The sequence below is a fragment of the Chelonoidis abingdonii genome, chromosome 2 (genome assembly GCF_003597395.2).
Source record: "Chelonoidis abingdonii isolate Lonesome George chromosome 2, CheloAbing_2.0, whole genome shotgun sequence".
NCBI lineage: Eukaryota > Metazoa > Chordata > Testudines > Testudinidae > Chelonoidis > Chelonoidis abingdonii.
In genome coordinates, this window is record NC_133770.1 from 79669415 (window position 1) to 79690602 (window position 21188).

General features: G+C 40.7%; 1 protein-coding gene across 2 annotated transcripts in view; it reads right to left on the reverse strand.

Annotated features, from left to right (window-relative positions):
* Positions 1–21188, reverse strand: part of OSBPL10 (oxysterol binding protein like 10) — a 184323-nt gene that overhangs the window by 82901 nt on the left and 80234 nt on the right. For both annotated transcript variants that reach the window (XM_075062483.1, XM_075062484.1), the window contains exon 5: positions 716–926. In XM_075062483.1, the coding sequence (XP_074918584.1) occupies positions 716–926 (211 nt within the window). The remainder of the gene's footprint in view (positions 1–715; positions 927–21188) is intronic.

Consider the following 21188-nt stretch of genomic DNA (forward strand, 5'->3'; position numbering starts at 1 on the left):
TCCCCGGGCAAGGTTTTGGGGGGACCAGAGTGTACCAGGCACTGGAATTCCTGGTTGGTGGCAGCACTACAAGTACTAAGCTGGTAATTGAGCTTAGAGGAATTCATGCTGGTACCCCATCTTTTGGACGCTAAGGTTCAGAGTGGGGAATTATACCATGACAAGGGTCCACATAGGTGCCAGGCTCAGGGTCCTACTTTGTAACTATGTTACCACATGCCAAAGATAAATAGCAAGAGACTATTGCTTTCTCTTCCCAATGTAAAGAAAACCACAAGCACTGACTTAATATATAGGGGGATTCAATCCTCCCTAGAGATTTATATTTAAGAAAAAAATAGATAGAATTTGTTATTAAAGTATATTGTGTTAAATTTCAATTTATTAAAAAATCTGCTTTTTCAAAAATAAAATTGCTTTTCTTTGAAAATACAGGTTCTGCTCTATATTTTTGAACTTAAGACAAAATTAAATACTTGCTCTTTCCAAAACCTATTTGCACAAAAAACACTTAATGGCTCTTTTGCTCCCTTTTCCTGATGTTGATATTTTCTACATTTGTGGGTCAGAAGGAAAATGTTGGTATCTCGCTCCAAGGAAGCTTATTTAGCGTTGATCCCGAGTCATTTCTTTAAGGAAAAGTCCATCCTGCCTATCTGGAAATCATAATTAAAAAAAAAATACATAGACCAGGAAAAAGACAGTTTGTGCTCACCTGAAGGCAATGTCCTATTATTGTGTTGGCCTGCCTGATGCATACTCTGCTGTAATAAATTCAGGCATTCTCCAAGGCAGCTCAGGGTGGCAGCAGAGGTAGCTTTTAAAAGCAGCAAGTCCTGATCCAAGGCAGAAAGAGGTCCAGAACCTGGAAGGGATTCAATGGCTTGCACAAGATTCTTCTGTTGTCCCTCCACGTGGCTCATGATCTGTAAGGGTTAAAAAAGCCATGTGGTCATAAGGAAAGCCTTCATTTGCACCCTTACAAACTGAAACGTCAACTGTCTTACTACAGATGAACGTTAATGTTCAGTTAGTCAACAGAAAACAGACATGCATAAAAATATCTGTGTGAAGAACATAGGCACACTGAAAGAATGAAAATTTCAGATTCCTGATTTAAAAAAGCAATGCCATTCAAAAAGGAAAACAGTTCAGTAAAAAAAAAGTTGGCATCCTAGATTTCAGGTATGAATCATGTTTTATGCTTTTCACTACATGAAAATGATCTAGTGCTATCTCCTTTTCCTTTATTAATTCAAGCTTATAATTCCTCTCCCCAGGATACGATCTGAAAATCCAGATGAACCTAAGCAGAATCTCCTGTCTTCTTCCATTTATAAAATGCTCTGTCATGGATAAAGTGAGGGTAATTTTCATTTCTAAAAGTGAACCTAAAGTGATTTGGACCCAGATACCGTGTTATATTATTATTATTATTATATATATTTATGAGGTACCTATCACTATAGTATCTGAAACCCCACATTTTAGGGAGATACAGTTCAACTGTGTCTAGATATGGTCCATCTGGATAGAGGAAAATAAAATGGCAGCATGGCATACGTACATAAAAGACAGTAGATGAGAAAATAATTCAAAGTGCAGTGCTACATATGTTGACTGGTATAAAAAAGAATAAAGCAACTTTCAGGAATTCTCCTTATGGCTGAGAGAGGAAAGAGGGTGTTAAAATCCCTAATACATTTGAGTCTTATAGCCTCTAAGTAGTAGGGGGTACAGCACACAACTACAGTAGGTCACTTTTCTTTCATCTCCCTTTCCAAAGACAAAAAAGACTAAATGGAGCACTGGCTCATGCAGGTGCAAATGCCATTGAAATAACTGGTAGCCGAACCCACTTATGCCAGGGGTGAATTTGGCTCAAGAGGTTTTACTTTTGTGAAGCTCACAGACGTCACCAGGTTATGGCTAGAGAGAGAGCTTTTATCCCTGAACTGAGAGGGATGGTTTGAAGACCATGTCATTCTGCTGGTGCCATCAATTGGTACATCCCTTACAAGTGTTTGCAGAAGGATTTTTGTTAATTTGTTATGCTGCCACCTACACAGTCTTTTCTTACTTCCACAAGGCAGAATTTGACTCGAACTTGTTCCTTAGTCTCTTTCTTTGATGTAATGTATTTCAGAAGGCAAAGTTAAACTAAACATACCCATGGTTGTGTATACTTATTTGTGGTTCAAGCAAACTCTCACTGAGTGACAAAACATAAGACAGGATTTAGTCACTCCAGTATTTAAAAATATTAACAAAATGAACAGAAACAGTATCCACTAAAACATTGATGTACAATCAGGTTAACTAGAGATGCAAACTTAACATGATCACTAAATATATCTAGAGTCAAAATATGAGCTCCCTTCAGTTGGCCAACACAGATACATTTGAACCCCTGTAGCGTTGACCTTCAAACAGTTAATCAGAAGAACAACTTCTCCAGAATGTCTGCTATATCCCACTGGGACTTTGTGGCAGTTCTCTTTCACTAGAGCTCATCTGCCAAGCTGAAAGCAAAAACCACATTTTCTTAACTCTGGTCACCCTCCAACTCCCTCTCCAACAATTTTTCCCCATCTCTAGTTATTTCCCCAGTCTAGGACTCCCCTGTCTAAAGATATACAGGAAGATACCCCTGGGGATTTCTGTAATATGTTAGTTATGTCAAATCCTAATGTTGAAAGTTTCAGGGTAAGGAGAACATCTATTTCTCAAACTATAAAAGGAATTTTAGATCACATTTTAAAATAAAACATGCACAATATTCCACATACAGTATACTATTTTTTCCTTTCCTATTTTTAAAAAAGGCATATTTTGCTAAACCTGGCATTTAAAACCCTTAAAAGGAAAGTGCTATTTAATAAAACTTGTAATGGTATTTAGTAAGTGTACACACACAGTATCATAGACTAAACTTCAAAATCAGAATATGATCAGAGATAAATAACTCAAAACCTACCTAACTCCAGCTAGATTAACATCTGGCTGAGTTTACAGACCTGTGAATGCTTATAACATTTATAGTACAATACACCACATTATTTGTGCTGTTTCTATAATTTAACTTATTGATCAGATTTAACCATGACATCATATAAGATATACACTTGCACTAGCATTTACAAAGGTCTCTATATCAGGGGTCCCCAACGCAGCGCCCGTAGGCGCCATGGCACCCACCAGGGCATCTATGTGCACCCACGTACTGGCCAGCAGACAATCATCCACAAAATGCCACCAAAAAGTGGTATTATCAAGAGGCATTGCCGCCAAAATGCCGCTAATTTTCAACAGCATTTCAGCAGTGACACCTCTTGACGTTGCCGCTTCTCAGGGCATTTTGGAGGCTGCTTGTCCACCAGCCACAGTCCTCGGTGGCTCGTCACCCAGCGCCCGCCACCCAGAAAAGGTTGGGGACCACTGCTCTAGATACTGTTTATATCCTTCATATAACTAATTTAAAATTAATCAGATTACAAACTTTTCAGAGCAGGTGCTATTCTACTTTGTGTTTATACATCATCTAACACAGTGGGTCTCTAGGCTCTACCCTAACACAGATAAACAGTAATCCTGACGGGGCCTCAACACACTAGCCTAATACAAACAGTACCAAAAACTGAGTTTGTAACTGGTTACCAAAAGGTAGCTATAATCCTAGCATGGATAAATGATAAAAAAAAAAAAAATGCACATTTTCAAGCTAAAATGCAACTTTTCTAGAAACATACTCCGAAACCCTCAGAGGATTCAGATGCTTCCATTCAGCACTTTTCAGATAAGTTATTGTATTACACAACTGAAATTTCTAAGAATAATTTAATGTAATCAGTATTACTTCACTGTCGAAGTCATCAATAAAAAGAAGTTAATGCCTTAAATAAATCTCATGTGAACATAGATTAATTAATAAGATAATTGTAGGCTTAGGCTCAAGATTCCAAAGCTACAGAAAAAGCTTTAAAAAAAATGTACATGAATTTATAAGAATAAAAAATGTCTACCTTCATACGATTATATTACCACCTTACCTATTACAATGAACTGAATAGGTTGCATACTTTTTTTTAAATGTAGCACGCTTCATGCACAGTCTCTCAAAATACTCTGGGTTAGAAATAAATGACATTTTCCTGAGATGGATGACTAATAATGCACAAAGTTTGAATCCAATGGAAAAAGAAAAGAAAGTTGACTACATTAAAGTATCCTTGCAGACAAGTTATAGGTGGGGGAAATGGAAGGGTGTAGGGAAAGGAAAAGCTAGGTTTAAAAGCCAACTGGACACTAAAAAGTTTTAGAGCAAAATTTAAGAGACAATGAGACCCAGAAGGTGATAGATGCATCTCCCAACTACGAATGCACACACGAACTATGTAGGAGCAGGGGGAGTTTCAGGGACATGGGGTGAGGAGCAGGAGGTGTTGCAGAGGCAGTGGTCAAGGGGCCTGGGCCCTTCTGCTGGGGACAGGGGTAGAGCAAGCCATGGCCCCCCTCCACCCCCAGCATTCTTGACCCCTGTCCCCAGCAGCCGAACCCAGACAGGAAGCGAGCCCTGCCCAACTGCCAGGGAGAGCAGCTAAACAACCAGGGGAAACGCACAAGGAAAGGACTGAGCCCCCTTTTCCCCCACAGGTAACGTGGGGTGAGGAGAACAGGGACGGTTGGGTAGGGGGGGCGCTCAGGGGTTGGGAAGCAAGGGAGATTGGACAGGGGAGTCCCGGGGGGATGGTCAGGGGGCAGAGAACAGGAGAAGTGTTTGGATAGGATGCAGGAGTCCTGGGGGACATTCAAGGGTGGAGAGCTGGGGGGTTGGATGGGGGTGTGGGTTCTGGGGTGCTGGATGGGGGGCAGGGGCGGGGCCAGGCCGGATGCCTGCTGTTTTGGGGGGATGCCTCGGCCCCAGCTGCCCTACAGCCCTCCGTAAATTTCTACCTCGTGGGCGCCTAGGGCGCCAAAACTTGCTCATCCCTGTTCATATCTTATTATAAAAGCTATAATTAACTGCTAAAAATTTAAATTAACTCAATTATCAAGAAAGATTAATGAATTTGCCATTTTAGATAGAAAATCACTAGTCTTTCGAATAGATTTGTTAAAAGGTATATTATCTCGTGGTCGCGCTGCAGAAATGCCATCCTTACAAACGCTGTGAATGTCAACTTTGACTCTCTCCAGAGTGGCAATTTGTTTCTGAGACTCAGTAAAAAAGAAAAACCCTGTTAGAGTATTTCTAACAATAATAAACTTTTTATTATTGTATTTATCACATCCTAAGGTTTAGAGATAAATTGAAACGTAAAAAAAAAAAAAATCTAACTAGCCCCACCTAAGTGACAACACATGACTGCTTTTTGGCTGGCCTAAGAGTACCTATCTCGTAAATCAGCCTTATAATAAAATTAAAAAGGATACACGTGTGCTATCCAGTCCATCATGTGCTTACACAAAACCTTCTTTGTTCTTTCTGAGTTCTCAATGCACTTGGAGATTGCCAACCCAGTTGGGGCCTATTAGGACATTAAAAGTCAAATCCGGCCTGCTTTGGATATCTGCGGAGCTGTCCCACACCAGGAATTCTGAAGAAGCATATCACGCACAATAGCTACCAAGGAATTCCCTGGTTATGTAGGCGGAACAATGCATCAAACTACCCTTTCAGAAGCAGGCAGAGAATAGACCTCAACTTTCCCAGCCAAGCCCTCTTGGTCAGGCGTGGGCAGGGAGAAAAACAGGTCAAGACACTGTCCAATCTCAGCCCCTTCAAAATATGGGTATTCTACACTGAAAAAAAGGAAAAGGGGTGGGGGCGAGAAGCATTGCATTTAAACTCAAGTGCGGATAACTAGTTAAAACTGCCAATGAAGACCAGCAGTTTGGCTTTAACTCAGGTTAGCAGTTTGGTTAATGACTCTCGGGAGCCAGGAGTTGAATTTGAGCTGCTAACCTGGAGTTAAAAAGCTGAGCTGACATATCTTCTCCCCTACATTTACCCATTTCGAACCTTGAGTCTATGAACACGCTTCTTCCCCCTCCACCACCCAATGTAGACATTGCCTGAGTGAAAGACTGCTACTCTTCTGTCCCTGCACTGGGGATGCCAAAGTTTGAGGGAGGGCTCTTCAAGTCTCAATAGCTACAATCTGGCCCTATATCTGATCCATTTAATTAAGGCAAATTGACATGTTAGATTTAAGAGCGAACTTAATTTCATTTTATTTAATGGTTTACACTAGTAGTTAGAGAATTACTGCCTAAGTGTACAATACACTGCCAGATGACAGAAAACTCTTCTCTCCTTTATCAATAGGAGACCATAGAGATTCTGAATTGCACAGGTTTACTGCAACGTTTGGACACTAAGTGAATGTGGCCCTTGGATACAATGACAATTATGCTATTCTCTCTCTCTCTCTGCTTCTCTCTTCTCTCTCTCTCTGAATTAGCCAATCTAGACTGAATACTAATATGTTGACAGTCTATAGCAAACATCATCAGCAAAATGAACAGTCTTGTAGCAATCTCCTTTAGACGATTCACACTATTCAAGTATGAAGTATATATTACAAAAACAGAAATCTCTTGCATTATTCACCATTGTGCAGATGGAAAAAATCATACCTGACTTGAAATGTTTAATACAAAAAAAATGAGAATCAGGAGAAAAAATACAATATAGTTCATTTGGAGAGGTTCTAACTATAGAAAACAATCATATTAGGAAAGCTTTAACCATTAAATGGCGGACAAAAAAGCATCACAATTAAGGCTTAAATTCATTGGCATATCAGTCCCTGTCCAAAGCCCAGATGTACTAGGGAGAGAGCCAAGCTGACCCTTGAGTTCCTACTTTCTTTCTTAACACAATGTTTTTCTGTAAAAAAGTCGTATCTTTATAGGAATCAACTGCTCCTTTTTTACTTGTTTTTTGTTTTTTTTTTTTTTTTTTTTTAAGTGAAGTCTTTTTTAGATTAGGTCTGGAAGGTATAGTACCTTCCACAAATACTTTACCGCTGTTTTTACATTTTTAATGCCATAAGTAATGTTTATCAAAGAGAGAATGAGGGAGAGAACACATGTGGGAGACCAAGCTTTGTAAATGACTTTAGGACTTTGGGTTCCTGGACTGGCAAGTCTATCATCACCACAGATGTTATGCTCTGAGGACTTTGTTCACATTTCAGGTAAACAAGCATGTATCATAGCAACACTATTTTGTAAGATTTCATGATGATGTAAGAATACTCACAGAAGCGTGCTGCATGTGAAGGGAAAACTGTCCATACAGAGGAAGTAAGTACAATCCCTGTAACTTTGATTCCAAGAGAGTTCCTCATTATGTGCTCTTGACTGAACTTGGTCAACAGGGCTAAAAGCTCCTATGTTTTAAAAGTTTAAAAAAAGTACACACACCACACACAGCCAAATACATACCTAGTGTAACTCTGTTGACATCAAAACAGCCACATCAAAAATTAAACTGACCCACTGGCTATAAATTTACTCAGGTTTATGATCCCGCTCCAGTGGGCTATTTTTTCTTTTTGTTTGTTTTAACATATCACTTTTGGCCTAATTTCAGGTGCTGGGTTTAGCGTGAGGGTACTGGGTGGTGTTGTGGCCTGTAATATACAGAAGATCAGACTACGTGATCTCGTAGTCCCTTCTGGCCTTAAACTCTATGACTGATTTACAGCAACCTGGTCTTGGCTATGAGGAAAAGGAAAACGTATACATACGTACCTGACAGATAGCTTTCTTTACACAGAAAGACCTGCATATCACATACTGGGCCTTTAGCCTGCTTCCATGTTTAGCAGATGCAGAACTCAGCCTTGTCAATCACTGGTTCACAGATATACCACTCCAACTGCAAAGCCAGCCAAACTGAATTAACCCCACAACTATGATGAAAATGAATAAAGCATTCATAACTTTAAACGATGGATATTTTCTGTTGCAAAGTATGAGAAATTGGTTATTTTCTTAGCTTCTGAACAGTGATCCCTTAATCCTATCCAAGGTCACTCAGATCTATGGGCCTTAATACTTAAATAAAGGAAATTTTCAGATAAGCACATATAAAATTTTCCTTTTCTTCAGCACAGTAACCTCCACAGATCTTACAGTGGGGTTTTATCAGCAGCATGCAGCAAAGGAGGCTAAAGTATAACTTAGCATATAAGTGAAATTGAAATAGCTATACACAAAGGTCATTTCTTGATTGCCTGAGGCATTAACAGCATCCTTCCATAAAACAGTGTTCCATACATCAGCTTTGAAGTGTTTTATGAAGAAACATCAGGGAAAACCAGGATCCCACTCACTGATTCCTCCTAAAGCTCTACAGTAAGGAAGTCTGTTCACCTTGTCTGCAACAAGATCAGTAGATATAAGGCAGTAGGGCTATATCTGACTGACAGGTCTGAATTCTGTCCCCAAAGCTGCAAGAAGGCTGAAAACTCACTGTAGAATTTATGAACATTACTATGCTGATGAAAAAATGTTAAAAGGATAAAAAGAGCCACTGAGATTAAAGAATAATTTGAAAACATTTTAGAAAGACCAAACCATAAAGAGAATGACTTTCACATCAATTGTCTTTTCTTGACTATTGAGTTCTTTTCATTACAAAGGAACAACATGTTATTATTCGTCACCATTATACCACCTCAAAGTAGCAGTCTTTGTGACCTTAATTATTTTAAAAAGGCAAGTGATGAATAGTAAAATTGAAACAGATATAGAACAGTTATTAAGGCCTCGAAATTTACAGATTTACAGTGTGTTTCAGCTGAGCTACTGAAAGCAAAGTTAGCTGGTGATTTCCCACTCTGGCTCAGCCTGTACACAGTAGACTCTGTAGAACCATATACTATGAGAAAGCACCCAGTAGGGCAAAGAACAAGAGACTTAACACTAGGGTGACCAGATAGCAAGTATGAAAAATAGGGACAAGAAGTGGGGGTAATAGGGACTGTCCCTATAAAATCGGGATATCTGGTCACCCTATTTAACACTAAATTAAAACAGGAAGGCTGAAGGGGTGTCATAAACAGATGGTTAAGGGTTAATGTCTCTTTTACCTGTAAAGGGTTAAGAAGCTCAGTGAACCTGGCTGACACCTGACCAGAGGACAAATGGGGAGACAAGATACTTTCAAATCTTGGTGGAGGGAAGTCCTTGTTTGTGCTGTTTGTTTTGTTCGTTGTTCGCTCTTGGGAAAAAAGAGGGACCAGACGTACAACCAGACTCTCCAAATCTTTCTGAATCAGTCTTTCATGTTTCAAACTTATAAGTAGCCAGCAAGGCGGATTAGTCTTATGTTTGTTTTCTTTCAACTTGTGAATGTTTTTCCTTTTGCTGGAAGGATTTTTACCTCAGTTTGCTGTAACTTTGAATATCAGGCTAAGGCTGGGGTGGGGGAGGTCCCTCTAGGCTATATGAATCTGAATACCTGTAAAACATTTTCCATCCTGATTTTACAGAGATAATTTTTACTTTTTCTTTTTTTTAATTAAAAGCTTTCTTTTTTAAGAACCTGATTGATTTTTTTTCCCTTGTTTTAAGACCCAAGGGGATTGGGTCTGAACTCACCAGGGATTGGTGGGGGGAAAGGAGGGGCGGGAAGGTTAATTCCTCTTTGTTTTAAGATCCAAGGAGTTTGGATCAGTGTAGCCTCTCAGGGTAACCCAGGGAGGGGAAAGTCTGGGGGGGAAAGGGGATGGTTTATTTCTCCTTGTTTTAAGACCCAAGGGGTTGGAGTCTTGGGTTCCCCAGGGAAGGTTTTGGGGGGAAACAGAAGTGTGCCAAGACACTATATTTTTGGCTGGTGGCAGGCGTTACCAAATTTAAGCTAGGTAATTAAGCTTAAAAGTGATCATGCAGGTCCCCACTTTTTTTGGACGCTAAAGTTCAAAGTGGGGAAAAATACCTTGACATGGTGACTGCAGCAGGTTGGGATTTCTAGGACCCAAAAGCCAGTAGGATTTTTTTTTCTCTCTCCTTTTCTAGCTGCTTGGAAAGCAGCCTGAGGGCATTGTTTTTAAAAAACCAAAGCCAGTTGAGGTTTTTTTTCTCTCCTTTCTAGCTGCTTGGAAAGCAGGCTGGGTCTTTTAAGTTTTTTTAACAGGGTCTTTGGCTAAGAGGAGGGCTTCAAGCTGTGAAGCCAGCACAGCAGCAAAAAGGCATTTACAAGTTGAATTGTTTTTCTTTTTCTTTTCTTTTTCTCTCTCGGTATAGCTAGTTAGAAAATCTCTGTTAACCAGTTGAGCAAACAGCTGTCAGTAAGCTGCAGAGAGGCAGTGTGGCCAGCACAAGAAAGCAGAAAAATGTGAGTACAGTGGATAGCCAACAAAACTAGAAATTGGATTGCAGGAAAACAGAGAAAGACAAGAACATAGAGACCGGATGCTAAATTAATGAGAAAGCCAAAGAGGCTGACCACAATGAGAAGATGGAGATGAAAGAAAAAGAGGCTTGCCCAGAATGAAGCCAAAGAGGCAGAGAGACCAACCAGAAAAGCTTGGAGCTCCAAAGGGAGGCCCACCAGCAGGCCCTGGAATTAGAAAAGGGCTAAGCAGAATGAAACAGCCAGCCCTATCAACCCTTCTCCAGGTACTGTTCCCCATCCCAGGAAATTCCCCACCTACAAGGCAGGTGATGACACTGAGGCCTTCTTAGAAAATTTTGAAAGGAATTGCCATGGGTACAACATCTCTACAGACCAGTACATGATAGAGCTGAGGCCACAGCTCAGTGGACCCTTAGCAGAGGTGGCGGCTGAAATGCCTAAGGAACACATGAACGATTATAAACTTTTTCAAGCCAAGGCCAGAATCAGAATGGGGTTAATCCCTGAGCATGCCTGTTGGCGGTTCAGAGCTCTAAGGTGGAAACCAGATGTGTCATTTACCCGATATGCCTACCACATTGGAAAGAATTGGGATGCCTGGATATCAGGAGCAAATGTTAAATCTCTGGACGAGCTGTCCTTCCTAATGCAAATGGAGCAGTTCTTAGAGGGTGTTCCTGAGGAAACAGAAAGGTACATCCTAGATGGGAAGCCCAACACTGTAACCAAGGCGGGGGAAATTGGAGCCAGATGGGTGGAAGTGGCAGAAAAGAAAAAAAGCTACTCGCAAGGGGAGCAAATATCACAGGGGGCAAACAGAAAATAAACCCTATCACCGAGGGCAACCCAAGACCCCACCTACAACCCAAGGAAAGCCCCAAACACATTAAATTAAAAGAGGAATGCTGAAGGGGAAACAGGGAAATGGAAGCTTCCATCCCTTTACTTTCTTCCCCCAAAGACTGAGTTTCTCATGGAAGCAAAGGTTTAGACATGCAGTCAAAGTCCTGGTCTACACTAGGGGGCAGGGTCCATGTAAGATACGCAACTTCAGCTACAGGAATAGCGTAGCTGAAGTCAAAGTATCTTATTTCAACTTACCTCCTGTCCTCACTGTGTGGGATCGATGGCCGCGGCTCCCCCTGTCAACTCTGCTACTGCCACTCGCCCTGGTGAAGTTCCGGAGTCGATGGGAGCGCGCTCAGGGATAGATATATCACATCTAGATGAGACGCGATATATCGATCCCCGATAAACTGATCGCTACCCGCCGATACGGCAGCTAGTCTGGACGTACCCAAAGGCTACACCTGCAGTTGCCTGCACATTCAGCCCTGCAAATGGCCATGTCTTTAGTGGAGAGTGCTCCAAGTCTCACTAAAAGGGGAAGCTTCTCTGGCCCCGCAAACCCTTTGGATAGAGAACCAATTCATTTGGCTGTGATGTATTTTAGTACCTTGATGCATTTCCTTGAAGCCTTGAGGAGAATGAAAAGAGAATCCATTGTGCTGAAGAATTCTGATTTCAGTACATCTTGAGGGCCAGAGGTCCAAAGTGTACCTGTTTTTTCCCCTTCATGACTTCAGAATTGGGACAGAAATTCATTAGTAAGATATCCCAGTGATGAACTAGGAAAATGCCTGTAATTCTTATGAATATTATGTGTGACTGCTTCCCTGTTTGAGTTGGTATTGCTGCCTATTTGAATTCATTAAGTCAAAGGAACCTGTAAGGGGGTTGTTTTAAAAACCCAGCAGGAAAGGTAAACAACAACAACAGAGATAAGACAGTTTCAAGCACACAACTTCAAAGGAGTTAAGGATAACAACACTGAACCGTCAGTTGGTGGGAGAATTTACCCACCTGACTCCAACATTTTATTTTTCCCAGGGCTAAACCTGAGATCAAGGGACCCTGACCAGTTATAAAGGTACTCCAGCAGAAAGGGAGAGAGCTTTTTGTAGGAAGGGAGCCAAGGGAGGCTAACCAGTATGTCAGTTAAAAAGCAGACAGATACGGAGTATTCACTCAGAGACCGAGAGAGAAGACTGAAAGCAGGGATGGGGAATAAGCCAGACCTACCTGAACTATGATAGAGAGATCAACTGAGTTATCTAGCAGCAGCATATCTTGCCCTACAAAATTCAGGGGGAAAAAAGAACACCCACACACACAGGAAGCAAAAGAGGTACCTTATCATTTGAGAGTGCAGCCAGGTTTGAGTCCTTACCAGAGATGCCCAAAACCTTCAGGATGCTCTTTGAAGAACTGAGCTGAGCAATTAAGTTCACCTGGGTATGGGAGCATTACTGGACCCTGATGAATAAGACCTTGGCCTTCTTCACTCCCTGGGAAAGCTCCAGGGGGTCTGCATACTATGCCTAACCTTACCAACCTGTGCCAAAAACGACTAAGTATTTCAAATCTTTTTGAGGAAGGAGGAACAGAAAAATCTTGCCTTGCTGTAACCACAAGCTAGCAAATTGCTGATCTGGACACCTAAGATGAACAGATAGTCACTAAAAACCGTGTGGCACTCTAGACAACCAATTCTAATTGAAGTCTCTATTTTGCTACCTAGGGAATTTTTTTGGCGGTTGGATTCCTTGGAGATGTCTGTCTCTTTTGAGGAAGACTGTATTTTAGGAGTCTATTTAGGGGACAAGAGCCATTTCTCTCCAAAATCTTGTAGGAGCTTATATGACCTCTCAGCAGATTTAGTAAACAATGGCTTGCCATCGGGAGAGGTGTAGGTCATCTCTGACTTTCCCGATGAAGAAATGAACTCAACTTGATTAATATCCTCCCAGGAAAAGAGGGAAACCAACATATCCAGCTTCTCTAGAAGAGCTTCAGATTTCATGGCTGTAAAGAGATGCTTCTACAGGCATTTACCGTCCTCCTGAGAGACACTCATGAAGTCTGACCTAGAAGAGACTTCTTCCTTCTCTGGTTCTGACCCAAGGTCTGCTGGGACAGTCACCGAAGCTCAAGAGGAAAAGCATAGCACAAATGCTTAGTGATCTTTTTACTAAAAGATGGCTTTATTCCCCCTCAATTACAACTCCGGAAAAAGTGTAAGCAGGCCAAGAAAAAACTCCTGGGAAACCACTCAAAGGGTCTTTAGGTCACCTTCTGTGAGCAGAGGTTAAAGCCTCTTGGTGAGATTTGACCACCAGGAAGAATTTGTTGATACACTCCAACATTTCAGGATCCAAGGGAAAAGGCATGAGAAAAGTCACAGTGACTAGCTGGAAGACACCCGCTTTCCTTATAGATGAGCTTTTCTCCCCTTCATGCAAGCATGTGTTTCGTACAACCCCAGAGATCACTTCAGCACTGGTGTCTCCCAGGTATGGAGGCAGATGCTTCTCAAAGTCAGGGTCATTAAGAGTTTTCTGGTCCATGAATAAAGCGCTACTTGCAAGAAATACAGTTGGTGTTTTTCCTTAGTCTGGACATTCCACTTCTTTTTTTTCTCTTCAGGCGGAGGGCAGATCATGCAAGACAAGCAAAACCACAGTTGCTCCAGAGGTCACTTTTCTATGTGTTGCTTTGAGTAAGGCAGGAACCAAATTGCAGAGGCAGAGGAGGGAGCCCCAGAGACAAGGAAAATTTTAGATGGTGACTGGCTGTCAACTAACCTGACAGCAAGCATTCCATCACAAACTAAACCACAGAATGTACTGATTCTGATGTTAAATGGGGTTTTTCAAAATTATCTGTGGTAAATTATTCTTTGTACAGCTTTTATACAACAGATTACCTTGAATTCTGCAGTTCAAAGTATCGCTCTAGTGGTTAAAAGTTGCTTACCGATGGATCTTAAAAGATTACCAAGATTACTTAAAAGAAAGTCTGGAAACCAGTGTACGAAAGGAGAGCTTTGGTGTGCACTTTGCTCAATATTACCAACAAAGATCTGAAATATGTAAACATTTTCTGCTTTTAGATGCACAATTGATACTATGAAAAAGCTTCAGCTTTATTCAAAATAGATAAATTCCCACTTGATACTCAGTAAAGCTCACTAATTCTATCAGGTGACTACGTTGTTCTTCATGAGATCATTCTATGATTTACTACAGTTAAACTGGAAAAATGACAAAATGCTGATGTTTTCAAGCACCTTTAACCCTACTCAAACTCTGTTATTAAAGATATATTTAATAGCAAGATCCTGCGAGCATTTCTGAAAAGAAACACTTCAAAAGACTTCAAATACACATCAAAAGATGGTATTTTCTATCATTTTCTATTTAGAAAGGCAGTTCTAAAAGCTGAAAGTGGCTTAATACATACTTGAGACATTTTGTGATAATAATGAGCTAAGCACACAAAGCAGCTCTGCTTTTGTACACGGATTTCCAGACTTTCTTTAAAAGTAATCTCTGCAGGTCCCCAAAGGTCACAAAGAATTGGTCTGTCTAAAGTATACATAACTCAGTGTACAAACTGACTGCCATTTGCCATAAAAATTTGATTACTGTAACAGATGGCTGAACACAAATCCACAAAGAGCGGTCCTGCATTAAACTGGCTGAAAGAAAGCTAAAACACAGGTTACTTAACTTTCCCATGAACAAGGAAAACCATATTACCAATATGGCACGTAGGTCACCATTTTCACATCAGCTCTGTTATTCATTAGGACATTTTTAACTCAGACCTAGCTGAAGTAAGGTCAAAAGGAAAAGTAAGGAGCAAGAAAAATAATCCAAGGTTCAAAACTCACCTTCTGGACTGGTTCAAGAACTACAGACCAGATCCTCGGTTAGTATAAGCTGATATAGCTCTATTAACTTCAGTGCATTGAAGCGGCCCTACAAATACAACCATGTTTCTATAGCCAATTTAAGACACATCTGACACAGCCATTACACATACAGCTGAGCTGGATCTACATAGCACTTTTTCCACAAAGCCTACAAATGTCAGTGTTTGAGAGTCTATACCTCCCAAATTACCTAAATACAACACTGTCAGTGCATTCTGGCAAAGTGTGAGCAACCATCCCAGAATGCCTTAGGTAGGCAAAGCCTGCCTGAAGGACATGCAGGGGCAAGGGGCAATGAATTCCAGGACATCCTATTACATGGGAACCTGGGAGGAAGGAGGACCAGCAAAACGAATTACAGAGGAACAACTCGGGAAGTAGTCTCAACTACAAAAAGACTAAAATGTGTGCAAAACGTGTAACAGTAAGATAGCCATATATCAGCATAGACCATTAGCAAGGATGAAACACTTAGTTACCATAGTTATTAACTGAGTATGAACCACATGTGTCTTGACAAAACCATGATTACATCAGCCATGCAAGTGATAGGCAGTAATCTGGTTCAAAGCTGTAGTGCCCTGAATACAAGCCCTTAATAGCTATTCAGGTCCCAAAATCCAGATAACACAGGCAGGTCTGAGCCACAATGTAAAAACTCTAGAGATTGGGTCTTAATTTCTTTAATTCAATATATCTCACTCATTAAGTATGTCCTAGTTATTGTGCAACTAAAATGTCTGCTGGAACCATATATTTTGATATATAGTACCTGGGAAGTTACCCAAGGACTTGAAGATTTCAGAGTGGAGGAGTCTGTCTAGAAACATTTATAATCACGTAAATTGCATGGTAAAATGTGACAAACTAAATAACCACCCTAAAGTTTGTCATCTTTGTTTAGTTTCTTCTGTAAGGTCACGTATGTTGACCAAAATATGTATTTATATTTAATACTTGAAGCTCAGCTGTCACCTGCCTAGAATTACAATGGCATCTCTGAGCACAACAAACATTCAGAATTATCCTTACCATCCTTTAATAAAAACAGCATTTAAAATTTGATTTTCAAGCTAACAAAATAGTACAGTACAGGCATCTCGGAGGCAACACATCCGGACCAAAAAAAAAATAAATAAAAATAAGTGGCAGTGGAGTGTTTAATGCGCTGTCTCAAACTCTTCTTTACTCTGAAGGCAGCTGCTGCATCATCCAGCCTTCCAGAAATCAGTGCTGAAATTAAGGTCACCAGTAAATGGCCATGAAATGGGTTATTAAGCTATAGATAAAAGGTTCATAGGAATATGTTTTCTATAAAATACTTCACTGCTCCAGAGTTACAAATTTATATGCAGTTGTATTTTTTAAATAAGTATGAGGGCTTTGAGGGTGTCCCCCCCACCTAGATTTTCTTTTTACAATTCAGACTGGAAAGCATCCTCCACTATTTCATGGTATTTCACTCCAGTTGAAGTAGTATATTTACCTATGAAAAGTTTCATGCGAGGGTTTTGAAGAAGCCTAAAATAAGTTAGGCACCAAACCCTCAGTGAAATTCAGTTCTCTCAGGCTCCTTTGAAAACACCACTTTTAATTAATTTTAATATTTACGCTTATCAACTGTTTCACTGTATTCCTATCCATCTCTAATTTATGAGGAAAACAAACATTAGGAAAATCTCCTCATTTAGCTCTCATGTACTACAAGTGACGTTTCATTGAAGAAATCCTGATTTATTCTACAGATACTTCATACTTAAATATATGTTTGAAGATTACAACTGTCTCTTCTGCATACCTGCTTGAATGCTGTTAAAAGGTACCGGTAAAAAAAAAAAAGTGACAATGCAAGTTAACTATGTTAATGTATCACTGGTGTGATCAATGTTTCAAATGCAGAGTCAGGAAATTCAGAGATAAGAAGCCAAATTCTCTGTTAGCATAACTCCACTGAAGCCAATAGAGAATTACCATAGGTGCCGGAACTAAGAGTACTTGTGGGGGTGCTGCTGAACCCTCTGGCTTGAAGTGGTTTCCATCATGTACAGAGTCTACAGTTTGGTTCAATGGCTCTCAGCACTCCCCACTATACAAATTGTTCCAGTGCCCCGGAGAGTTACATGTGTCACAAGGTTCCTATAGCAACTTCATCTCTCACTCTTTGTATATCTATATTCCATGGTAAGTCAACATTTGTGCAATAATCCAAAATGATGCATGTAAAATGTTGTAAAACATATTGTTTAGTTCAGTCCTCAAAAACAATACAACTAAAAAGGAAGCTCAGAGAACAAGAATTACTAGAAGCATGGATACCTAATTTAACAGTTTTAAATATACACAAACATGCATAACCCTGTACTTAACAGTGAGTTCATTTTTGTCTCTGTATATATGAATTTAGTAATCATGAAAAATGCTAGACTGACAATTATGGAAACTAAAATCCTCTCTCTATCCTCAAAGGAGGCATGGAATTATTAGCAGCAACAATGCAAGGTTCCCCAAACCACAGTATGCCTAGTTTGACCTGGAGAAATGACCTCTACAGGTGAGGCTACAGGCCAGTTTCAGCTAATTCAGTCAGCCTCTCCGCTGAAACTGCCACAAAAAGGTGCCAGTTATTTTCAGTTGTGCTTGTGTTTTGCAACCTGGCTGATAGTCCACAAGGAATTGGATTAAGACTGAACTGCTTTCACAGTATCAGTCACCAAATTGTAACATCTTTTAGTCACTACCAATTTCGGCTTGATTTGAATAAGTGATCTCAAGGTGAAAGAGCAAATTCAGTATGAAACAAAGCTTTAAAACAAAAACTTGCTTCAAATTCACTTCTGTATGTTTATACAGGAACTCCCATAGTGGGTCAGACCCAAGGTCCTATTAGTCCAGTATCCATATCTTTTCTCTGACAGTGACCAACGACAGATGCTTCAGAAGAAGCAGCAAGAACCCCACTGTAGGCAGCTCTGGGATAATCTAGCACCCATATTAAATCTCAGCCTGATCTTTAAAAGTTAGAAATTAGCTTAGATCCTAAAGCATGAAGTTTAATATCCCTTCCAACAATGTTTATAATTAATTATAAAAACACTGGGTTCCCTTGTTCTCCATATTAAGTGTCCAAACTCTCTTTAAATCTTGGTAAATTCTTGCTCTCAATGACTGCTTGCGGCAATGAGTTCCACAGTCTAATTGCACACTTTTCATCAGTCTTTTAATTTCATTTTAATTAACTTTTAATTTAATTGACTGTCCCCTTATTCTTGCGTTACAAGGCAGAGGGAAAGGAAGTTCTCTATCTGTCTTCACTATGCCATTCATTATTTTACATATTTGTACCATGTCTCTTCTTATTCATTTCCTTTCAAAGAATCAAACAATCCCAAACTTGTCACTCTCTCTTCACATGAGTGTTTTTCCATGCCCTTAAATCTCTCATTGCCCTTTTCTAACATAGACACATTAATTCTGCAATATCATTTTTTTATATCAGGTGACCAATATACACAGAGAATTCCAGAAGAGGCTGCACCATCGATTTCTATATTATTCTCTCTCTGGTTCCTTAAGTATCCTAACACTTGGTTTCCTTTTTTGACTGCAGATGCACATTGTAGACAGCCAAATGAAGCTCAGTGACACACACAACCCTTTTCTGCGCTGATACAGTTAATTTAGAACCTTGTAAGATGTATAAATAATTATATTTTCCCCTTCAATGTACATTAGTTGTTTTGCATTTATCAGTATTGACCTTCACTTGTCATTATGCCATTCATTCATCTAGCTTGTTCAAGTCTCTTAAATTCCTCACACTTCCCTGTGGTCCTAACAAATAAATTTATGTTACCTGCAAATTTGCTACCTCACTACTCACTCCTGTTTACATCACAAATAGCCCATCTGGAACCTTGAGGCATTATCTCTTAACCTTTTGCCATGAGGAAAACATACCATTTAATCAAGTCTGGTTTTCTCTCTCCCAGCCGGCAGGCAGTGGCAACACTTGGCCTTCCACCCATGACTTCAACCTACTTCTTTAGGTAGCATCTTGTGAGGGCCTTCTCAAAAGGTGTTTTGGAAGTATAAATAAATTAAGCCAATCCATACTCCTTTATCCACTACTTTATTGATACGTTCAAAGAATTTTAAGAGATTAGCAGATACTTTCCTTTTGCAGAAACCATCCTGGTTAAACCCTATCATATAGAGATCCTCCAGTTTTTTTTTTACATATTAAGTCCTAAGGATCTACAGTTCCTCAGATCACCCCCAGAGCCTTTTTTAAATACAGCATAGCTACCACATTTGCTACCCTCCAGTTCTCTGGAACAGTAGCTATTTTTATTGTGAGACTGCATATTTTTGTTAGCAGCTCAGATACCTGATGCCTAAACTCCTTCAAAATTCTGAGCCTGGTGACCTACTGCTTTTAAAATTATTCATTTCCACCAGCACTTCTATCTTTGACACCTCTAGTTGTCCTGGCACTCTGCCCATTTCAGAACATTAAGTGACCACAAATCTTTAGGTAGTTCATTAAAACAGATCTAACTACAAAACATACAGAATTATAGAAGTATCATTTTTATTTAAAAAAAAGTCAAAAATGTAAATTCTAAGCACTGGCATGGCCTGGTATCAGACATGTCAAGTCTGGTACAGTTAAACTGGGACTTTGGACTTATGCTAGTTCATATATGAAACCTACAGTAAATGTATTTACATATGGAAACGGTATTGCATCTTTTACAAACTTAGACATTTTTAAAATGAGTGTGTACTTCATGCATAACTGCTTTTGGATGAAGACCAAATTTGAAGGGCATATTGCAGCACCAAGCTACCACAAGAACACTTGAAAAATCCACCAAACATAGCTGCTTAAAATAAAGTACAGTAGAAATCTATTAGTCATACCACCACCTTGGTAAAAATAAGAATTTGAACATTCATTTAAGGTTCCTTTCCACTAGTGAATGTTTCTATGTTCTTGTTTGTTGGGAGATTTTCTTTATGGAATTATTGCTATATTGTCTTATTAAGTAGCTAGATCAGGGGTGGGCAAACTTTTTGGCCTAAGGGCCATATCGGGAAATAGAAATTGTATGACAGGCCATGAATGCTCACAAAATTCGGGTTGAGTTGCAGGCTCTGGGGTGGTGTTGGGGATGAGGAATTTGGGACGTAGGACGGTGCTCTGGGCTGGGACAGGGGTGCGGGAAGATATGCAGATTCCAGCTGGGGGTGTGGGCTCTTGGGTGGGGCTGGGAATGAGAGGTTTAAGGTGCAGGAGGGTGCTCCGGGCTGGGATCAAGAGGTTTGGAGAGCAGGAGAGGGATCAGGGCAGTGGCGGCAGGTTGGGGCATGAGGAAAGGCTATAGGGTGCAGGCTCTGAGTAGTGCTTACCTCAAGCAGCTCCCAGAAGCAGTGGCATGTCCCTTCTCTGGCTCCTACGTGGAGGCGTGGCCAGGTGGCTCTGCACTCTGCCGCATCCACAGGCACTGCCCCTGCAGCTCCCACTGGAGCACCGGAGGGGGCCATTGAAGCAGTAGGAGCCAGAGTGGGGCCATGCTGCGGCTTCCAGGAGCCGCATGTTGTGGCCCTTGACCCTGCACCCCAGCTGGAGCACTAGAGCAGGGCTGAGCCATGTGGTTCAGCCCCTGTCCCGGCACCCCAGCTGGAGCGCCGGTGTGGGGCCAAACCGCATGGTACAGCCCTTGATCCAGCTTCCTGGCTGGAACACCAGAATGGGGCCAAGCCGTGTGATGCGGCACCCAACCCAACACCCCGCTGAAGTGGGACTGAACTGCGTGGTGCGGCCCCCAACCCGGTGCCCTGGCTGGAGCACTGAAACAGGGCAAACCCCAGACCCCGCTCCTCAGCAGGAGCTCACGGGCTGACTTAAAATGGCTTGCAGGCTGTAGTTTGCCCATCCTTAAGATAGATCATGAATGTGTGTGGCCCCTGTACAACTTCTGTAAATCTTGAGTATAATTTTCTCTAACTAAAACTTCTGTCCTTAAAGTTTCACTC